At 34.9% G+C, this 9,530-nt stretch overlaps 1 protein-coding gene across 1 annotated transcript; it reads right to left on the bottom strand.

Annotated features, from left to right (window-relative positions):
- Positions 1-6,048: 6,048 nt before the first annotated feature.
- On the bottom strand, positions 6,049-6,972 carry LOC145064032 (uncharacterized). Its single transcript, XM_079011562.1, has one exon. It carries the CDS (start codon positions 6,970-6,972, stop codon positions 6,049-6,051), a length of 924 nt encoding a protein of 307 aa, XP_078867688.1.
- Positions 6,973-9,530: the final 2,558 nt, after the last annotated feature.

Raw genomic sequence — 9,530 nt, forward strand, 5'->3', positions numbered from 1 at the left:
GGTTCTTATTATGTTATTTATGGAAAGTCGAGAGTTTACCAAATAGGGAGAGTTTGTCATCGCCCAAGTTTCAATTGGACAGAAACTTGGAATCATGCAACTTGGTTGCACGATGAATGAGAAATTTCATATTTGGAAATTAGACTATTTCATTGACAAAGTGTCAAGTGAAGGACTAGGAGATCGAGTACACCAAGTCGTGTGTTGATCAAGTCCACCATAAGAGTAACAAAATATTCGTCATGTTTTACTAAAGATTAAGTAAATATGATTATACTTACAAGATTAAGTGTAATTATGAATTGATTGAAAAGTTTAAATCAGTAGCAGAACGAATAAGAAGAATCAAGTAGGCAGAAAGATAAAAGTTTCTCCATTCTAAGAAGAAGGGAGAGTACCTTTTATGCTTTATGATAGGTCTTAATGATTAAGAACCATATCTCAATTGATCCTCTAAGTGAGTCTTAGTACAATTGTATGTTTAAGAAGAGGAATCAAGGATTGAAGAAATGGTTAAATCAAGAAGTCAATCATACTTTGTTCCAAAACAAGTCTTAAAGTTAAGATTGTGACATTAAGTGATAAGTATTAAGAAGGTTTATAACATTCATCAAATGTGGAGAGTTGTGATGTCTTGGATAAGACAAAGACCAACTAGGACCAATTTATGAAGTGTTTTGATAAAAGCTACACTAACTCTTGAATATTTGTTTGTTAAGAAACGGTTATTAACAAGAGAATCTTATATGTCAAGGAGTCAGTGGGAGACTTAATGGTCTTGAAAGGTTTCAAGAACAAATCAAAATAGACCTTATTGATCATCACTAGCACACGATTTGAGGTTTACAACCTATCGTGTTGACATTATTTTGTTTCTGTGCCGTTCCAATTAAGTTAATTATGCATGTGAATTCTATGAGTTCTCATTTGAATGCATAAAAGGCAAGGACCTTGATCAATGAAAGGTACATTGATAGGAAAAGGTGAGCTGCTTAACTACTTGGAAGACATGGTGGGCAGCTGTGCTACCATAAAGGCAAGAAATCGAGATCAAGAAAGTTCGATCCATATGAGTTTGAATTTGTCGTAAACCTTGGTTTTAGAAAATTCACATGGATAAGAACACATACACCATTTAAATCTAAGTGTCATAAGATTTCCTCCTTCATGAAAATGATTGTGAGGAAATGCTTTCACTAAGAAAGATTTTAAGAAGATAGTGATTGTAAAATTGCATTCTCGAATTCGATCATGGTTACGGTATCCCTTTCCATGATTTGAATTGTGAGGTTTGGCAATTAGTCTTAATTGTTTAGACACACATATGAACTATCTAAGGCAAAGGTGTATAAGTTCAAGAAGCCTTGATAAAAGATTATCAAAGCATTAAGTATTAGAAACATAAATTTAAGAAATTCAATAAGTATTGTTTAGCTGTTTCTGAATACATGTCGAAGCTAGTGGGAGCATAAGTGTTATGTTTATAGTAATCAACATGATAGTGGGAGCATAAATGTTATGATTGTATGATTATTAAGGAAAGTATTGCAAGTTGGCAATATTAATTATAGAAAACAAGAGTTATACCTTGCAAAGTGGTAAGGGTTGTAAAGTTGTTTTGCTACAATTAAGGGAGAGAATATTATGCTTCATTTCAAATCTAAAGGCTTAGGTTGTGGAATGTTAATAAAATTTAGTCAAAGGTACATAGTGTGTTCTTAAAATTTCGATTATGATTACGACATTTCTCTTCACTATTCGATTTTTGAGAACATAGCAAATAAAACATTATACGTCGTGTCCCATACGCTTCGGGTATAGGATCGATTGCAAATGCTTTAATGTTTGACCATTCTAAAATTTTCCAAATGTCTAGCGCATTTAGAGGGAAAAGGGACTAGAATCGGTTTTGACTAAAATAATTAAACAACTATCAAAGGACAATCCAAAGTTCGACGAGGATTGTTGCTTGTGAGTAGTTGGAAGCATGGTATTGAATGGACCATATCGACATTATTATGAATAGAAAAGATTCTATTAAGAATGAGTTGTCATATGGAAAATATGGAAATGTTTCCATATTGGATGGACCATATCGACGTTATTATGAATAGATAAGATTCTATTAAGAATGAGTTGTCATATGGAAAATATGGAAATGTGTCCATATTGGGAATTGAATATTGAAAATCTATGACTAGATTAGAAACTTTTATGCAAAAGGATGTTCAAAGGAATGTACTTTGAGTGAGAGAGATCATATCTAAGGAATTGTCTTGTAACAATCCCCGATAGAAGACTTTGTAATATCATTGGCAATAGTCTTTGTGACTTTCGTGCAGTGACATTACGAAAGGATCGTTGCATAGAATATTAGAATCTAGCATATTCTATAAGTAGCAAGAATTTGATATTCTTTCACTTATGAAAAAGGATTTGGAGTTGTGAAATGAGAATGATTGGAAGTGTGTTCAATTTGATCTATTTCACAAAGTAAGAACCATAGGAAAACATTGTGTGCATGCTAGGAGCATGGGACAAGTGTAATAATTCAAGTAAGAAGTTGATTACCCAAAACGACAAATAATGAGTAATCGATATGGTGATAAATAAAAGGTGTTTTATTTATACTCAAAGGTTTGAGGCCATATGTGATTAGTATTATTCTTATGTTTCACTTTGCATGTTTTGACTTCCTGAATAATTTAATTGGTTAGGAACAGTCAAATTATTCGAACGGGCCACAGTCGTTCATATGTTGGAAGTAGGTATGAATGAAGACTGTCGTGAATTGGTGTGTGGATTGTCTAAAGAGCATTAGACATAAGCAAATGTTTGCTGCAATGTTCATGAGTGCTTATGAATATGAATTTGAGCATTGGATTAAACCCACGCTCACTTGGATCACTCCATGAATTGTATCACGAGTGATTGGTGAGACGATAACATCTTATATTCTTGAAACCGAGATGTGTGAGTTGTATCTTGCAAATCGGTTGCACATTGATAATATGTAAACGCACTAGTAACTTGGTGTTATAAAACATATTGTTGTGTGTGATTCGGTGAGTGAGTGCAAGCAAGCATTGTATCAAATTTTATCCATTCCTTTTATCCAAAGTAAAGCGATATCTTTGGGCCCCTCGATGATTTAGTGATGACAAACGTAAATGCTCGGCCGGGCTAGGGCTAATTTGATTTGTTCAATTAGTCAGTCGTCATAAATTGGAAATCGAGATATAGTACAAAGAGAACGATTTGAAATCATATCTCATACGATATCTAGAATGGAGGAATATATGATCCCTTATCTAAGGACACGCGTATATGATAAGATCAGAGTTGACAGCAGCTTTGGAAAGCTACGATTGCAGATCAGGATCTGAAGTCATACGCAGAATAGTTATTAGACTTATCCAAGTGGGAGACTGTTGGATTAGTGTCTAAGTCCATAACTATTTTGGTATGTACTTGACCCGATGGTGCATGGTCCTTTTGGGTTGCCTTCACCAAAGCAACTTGATAGGATGAATTATGGAGAGAAAGGATTAAATATGATTTATTAATATATTATGGGAATAATATATTAAAGGAGAAATCATATTGTTTAATTAATATTAGTCAATAATTAATTGGTAATTAGTTTTGTAACTAAAAGAGATTAATTAAACTTAAGGGACTGTAATTGTAATTATAAGATAATTGCAATATGGGCTATGGATTGTCTTAAATTAAGGAGTGGGCGAATTCTATGGGAAACCCATGGGGAAATCGTCCAAAGCCTTAATTAAAGGAGTCCATGGGTTGCTTAGGGCTTAAGCATCCAAATTAGGGTTTCCTTATTAGATAACCCTAATAGCCTCACTATATATGACCCTTATGACCCAAAAACGTGGCTAAGACTCCTCTAGGGTTTGTACACGTTTTTGGGCAGCATCCATCGTCTCTCCTCTTCATCCTCTTGCTTATGGTGTTTGTGAACCATTAGAGGAGTGACATTTGTGACTCTAAGCTTTCTAAAGTCATTACAAGGAGATTTGGGATTGTTATTGCTACATAACAATCAAGGTAACATCTTAAACCTATTCTCATGTTAATATGATTACTATAATGCTAGAATTAGGGTTTATAGTTTTGGATAACTTGCATGTACAATAGAGAAACCTAGATCCAAGCATTACGGTTTGTATGAGCACATAGGATGTTCTTAGGACCAAAACCCATCAGTGAGTACGTTGGGCGTACTAAGGAGTACGTTGCGCCTACTCGGGCGCTTATTTTGTACGCGGATTCATCCGGGTACGTTGGGCGTACCTAAGGTTACGCCGGGCGTAACCGGCCCAGATGCAAAACCCTAATATGACTTCAGGGCTATAAAAGGAATGAGATGGTCTTCTTTCTCAGCCACCATCTCATAGAAAGCAACCCTAAGAGAGTATTCCTTTCGTCCTAAACTTGTGTGTGAGTGTTGTAAGCTTCAAAGTGCCATTTTAAGGTGGTGAAAGAGAAGAGGAGGCCATTGTAGGAGCTAGAAGTTGGTGGACAAGAGTAGATCTGAGGTCTACAAAGGTTGGGGCTTCTTCCTGAGGTATAAAGTTCAGAACTTGCCTTGTTATTTGTGTTGTGTGCTTCTTGGACCAAATTCTAGGGGTTTTGGTCCAAAGATGGAGACTTTATGAGCAAATAGTCTCCATTGGCCTAGATCTATCATATTTCAGGACTATATGAGTTGTATCTTCATAAAAATGCAATCTTGGACGTAAATGTTGAGGCATGCATGAGATCTAGACTTTTGGAGGAGAAAGGAAAGGTCTTAGAAGGTGTGGGAACCTTTATATCCATGCAAAGGCTTAAAGGTTTTGACTTTATGGATTAAGAGGTATTAGAATAGCCAGATCTGGAATGTGACATTATGTCTTAACTGTTTAAGACACTAAAATGAAGAAAGTAAGAAACTGGGATTTACGCTTGGCATAATCCCAGTACGCACCGCATAGGGGGTCGCATTCCCCGATTCTGGAGTGCAAGGGTACGCCCCACGTACTGCTTGCTATTGACTTTTAGTGTTTTGGTCAACATGTGGACTTTTGAGTTAGGGAGGGGTAAAATGGTCTTTTAACCTTCTGTGGGATTGTAGAAAGGGGTGTAGTATAGCCTTGAGAGTCGTTAATGATTTGGAATGATTATTTGTTGTGATTAGGCGAGGCTAGGTCGTTGTTTCGAGATTCAGAGATATCGAGCACGTGAGATACTAGACATCATACTAGGTGAGTCTTCTCACTATACTGTACCTGGAAGGGTACCTATGTGTGACCGGAAGGTCTGGTATGCTATGAGATATATGCATTGTATGCTATGAGTTTCCTGTTTCGTATGCGCTATGTATGTGATATGTATGCTATGCTTGATATGGGCCGGAAGGCATTATGATGTGGACCGGAAGGTCAGGGAGTTATGGACCGGAAGGTCAACACGGTTAGGACCGGAAGGTTTACCGGGTTGGGACGGAAGTCCCCTGAGACACAAGGACCGGAAGGTCGTGTGGAGTATGGCCTGGAAAGGCGTATGTGTGTAAGTGGTATTTTAGGGAACTCACTAAGCTTCTTGCTTACAGTGTTTATGTGTAATGTGTTTCAGGTACTAGTGAGGACCGTGGGAAGGCGCCATCATGACTCGTACACACACATAGGCGGATTTGGATATGTTTGGTCTTGGGATTGATATGTTTTATATTATGACCATGTTACATTGGATTTATGTTTTGTCTTGAATGGAATTACGTTTTAAAGAAATGAAAAAATTGTTTTGAAAATTTACGTTGTTACATGACAATTAATTGCTTCGATGAAAATATCCACTCGATAATGATGTTCAAGTGTATGATCGCTACACTTATTACGAGCTCGAGCTCCTCTATTAAAGTTAGAAGAAGACAAGTAAGGGAGTGTTCCAGACAAAATGACTTAACATGAGAGAGAAAACCATCCTATCTTTCATCTTTCATTTTTTGCAATAACAATTTTGTGGAGGCAACAAGCCTCAATGCATTCAATATATCTTGAGATTGTTTTTGTAAAGCTTGTCTGTGATCTCCATTATTTCTTTCTCGAGATGTAGAAGAAAAATGAATCCAAATGTTGTAATAGTCTCATATGCTGAATCTGCATCTCCTCTGATCGAACCAGTGCCATCCTTAATAATTTGAAGTAAAACCTCACAAATTGAACTAAACATTTTGATTAAGGTTGAAACTAATTTCAAGTAAGAACCCCATCTGGTATCTACATCCCGTTGTAATGTACCAATTTGATTGAGGCATCTGCTAGTCTCCAACTCACCAATAGATTTAAAATATGTCATTTGCTCTGCTTGTGCATCTCTTAGTTGGTCGGAACACTGGGAAGAAGCACCAACGACATTGATAACAAAAGATAACTGAGTAAAAAACTTTTGCGATGCAATAACTCCTTGTGAAGCAGCCATTAATGCTAATTGCAATTGATGAGCAAAACAATAAACATAATATGCAGACGGACAATACTTCGAAATCAATACTTGCAACCCTTTGAAATGACCTCGTATATTGCTTGCACCATCATACCCTTGGCCACGAATCGACTTAAAATCAAGATTCTTATGTGTAAATAGGAAATATATTCTATTCTTTAGAGTTTGTGATGTATTGTCAGGAACATGAACAAGTCCAAGGAAACACTCCATAATAACACCATCTTTATTTACGAATCTCAAAACAATAGACATTTGTTCTCTGTTGGACTCGTCATGTGCTTCATCAACAAGTAAACAAAATTTTCCACCATCAATCTCATCGCAAATCATCCGTTTCACCCTATTAGAGATAAGGTTTAAAATCTCCTTTTGAATTGTTGGTGATGTATATGATGCATGTTTAGGCGCAGTGCGAAACAATTCTTTCATCTCATTGTTAAAAGAATAGATTGCCTCCAACATTTCAAGGAAATTTCCTTAGTTAATGGAATTTGGTCTTTCATTATCACCTCTAAACGCTATTGTTTGAAAGGCACACCAACGTACTGCGTATATAATAGCCTTCAATCTCAATATATTCTTCTTACGATCTTCATCTGTAAATTTCTCAATCGTATTTCGTATATCTTGAGTCTTATTTAGCAAATCACCATATGATTTTTGTGCAACATTGTGAAAAGATGTACACTTAGTTCCGATATGTTGCAAAAAAGCACATTTTTCCCACCCACTTTCTTCCAATTTTGAAATCCATTTACAGTAAATGCCCGTTGGCTGTAGTATCCCATTCCGGAAGGTTTGTTAAAAAGGAAACATGGAAAACAAAATACAACATTTGAACTCTGTGAATATTCAAGCCACAGGAATTGCTTGAACCAAGAACATTGAAAGCTACATTTATGGTCTTCCGGTCCAGATTTTGGATATGTAGAAAGTGTTGGTTGAAAGGGACCAAGATTCATATAAGCTCGTCGAATTGTGTCTCGTTGATTGATTGGATAATCGTCAATTTGAATACGCAAACTAGGATCTCGTTCTAGTGTATTAAGATCAACATCATTCATTTCATGACAATGTTTTTTGGATGGATTCTCGGTCGCAGGAACACTATCATTAGGAGTATTTGCATCTATAACAGTTGGGGGTGGCTCTACGGTACTTGAGAAGAAATTTCATGTTTTCTTTTTAAAAAGCCGTCAAGTGTTGATTGTTTTTTCATTTTGGTTTACACTACATGACATAATTAACAAATAGTTAACAAATAAGTAAAAAATTAATAATATAAAAAATAACATTTAACAACTTAACATATGATTATGTATAATTAATAAATAGGTAACAAATAAAAATAATTTTTTAAAACCTTTTATATAACCGATCAATAAATATTCTTAAAGCTTTTATGAGAAACAATAAATAGATAATATTATTAATTAAAAATTGTATCTTATTAAGTGTTTGACAACTCATTATATCTCTCATGTTAACTTTAAAACAATAAATATTCTAATTCCTATAACTATTCGTAGTAACTTGAAACGTGATCATATATTATCGAGAGAGAAAGATGAAGATAGAAGGAGAGAGAGGTTGAGAACCAATGAGCTTATAGATCTGGACTGATCGATAGAAGAAATTGGAGAGTCTCACCTGTTGCAGAGGCGGAGCTATGAGAGGGACAGGGGGCCATGGCCCCCCTGATTTTTTGCATTCTAATACCTATATATATATATATATATATATATATATATATATATATATATATATATATATATATATATAATACCTATATTTTATACTGAATTTCTTGGCCCCTACGTTTTATTATACTAAGGATATATATATATATATATATATATATATATATATATATATATATATATATATATATAAATGTAAATAAAAAAAATTATTTTAAATAACAATTAACTTTGCATAATCAGGAAATCGGTTATGATGCACATAAAACATTCTAAAAGAACCCATAATTTGCTGAAAAAAACCAATAACAATTCTAATAAAATTAAGATACTGATTTTAGGAAACTAAGAACTCTATAAAAGAAAAAACAAAAAACAAATTTTACATCCAAGTTATTATATTCTGAATCAAGATCAATCTTTGAGAAACAAAAAAAAACTAGATAAGAAATCTTCAATTTGCTTCTGCCGGAAATCATACCCACCACCGGTGTTCGTCCTAATAACCAACCGCAGTGCTCATCTCCACCATAGTTCGCACCACAAAAAAACCCACTGACTTCTGAGTCTCCGATCGAGAACCGCCCTTGCTGATTTTTGTTACTCCGACCAACACTGCTTTGCTATCTTCTATTTTTCCGACCACAAATCACTGCAAAAGCAGCCGCTGCCGGAAAGCTTTCCACTCCAACATTGTGAAAAGATGTACACAAGTCGGAAAGGGCGGACATATATATGGAGTGGTAAGCTTTCTGACGGCGGCGGTGGCTGCTATTGCAGTGATTTGTGGTCGGAAACACAGAAGATAGCAAAGTAGTGTTGGTCGGAGTAACAAAAATCAGTAAGTTCGGTTGTCGATCGGAGACTTAGAAGTCGGTAGGTTTTTTTTGTGGTGCGAGCTTTGGCGGAGATGAGCACTGCGGTTGGTTATTAGGACGAACTCCGGCGGTGGGTATGATTTCCGGCAGAAGCAAATTGATGATTTCTTATCTAGTTTTTCTGTTTCTCAAAGATTGATCTTGATTCAGAATATAATAATTTGGATGTAAAATTTGTTTTTTGTTTTTTCTTTTATAGAGTTCTTAGTTTCCTAAAATCAGTATCTTAATTTTATTAGAATTGTTATTGTTTTTTTTTTCAGCAAAAATCTGGGTTCTGTTAGAATGTTTTACGTGCATCATAACCGATTTCTTGATTAGGCAAAGTTAGTTGTTTTTTAAAATAATTTTTTTATTTACATTTACATTTATATATATATATATATATATATATATATATATATATATATATATATATATACACACACACACACTTAGTATA

Source organism: Lactuca serriola, chromosome 7 (genome assembly GCF_051521515.1).
Source record: "Lactuca serriola cultivar US96UC23 chromosome 7, Lser_US96UC23_V15, whole genome shotgun sequence".
Lineage (NCBI taxonomy): Eukaryota > Viridiplantae > Streptophyta > Magnoliopsida > Asterales > Asteraceae > Lactuca > Lactuca serriola.

Coding starts and splice junctions, on each gene's coding strand:
- LOC145064032 (XM_079011562.1), bottom strand. CDS start 6,972: ATGTTGGAGGCAATCTATTCTTTTAACAATGAGATGAAAGAATTGTTT.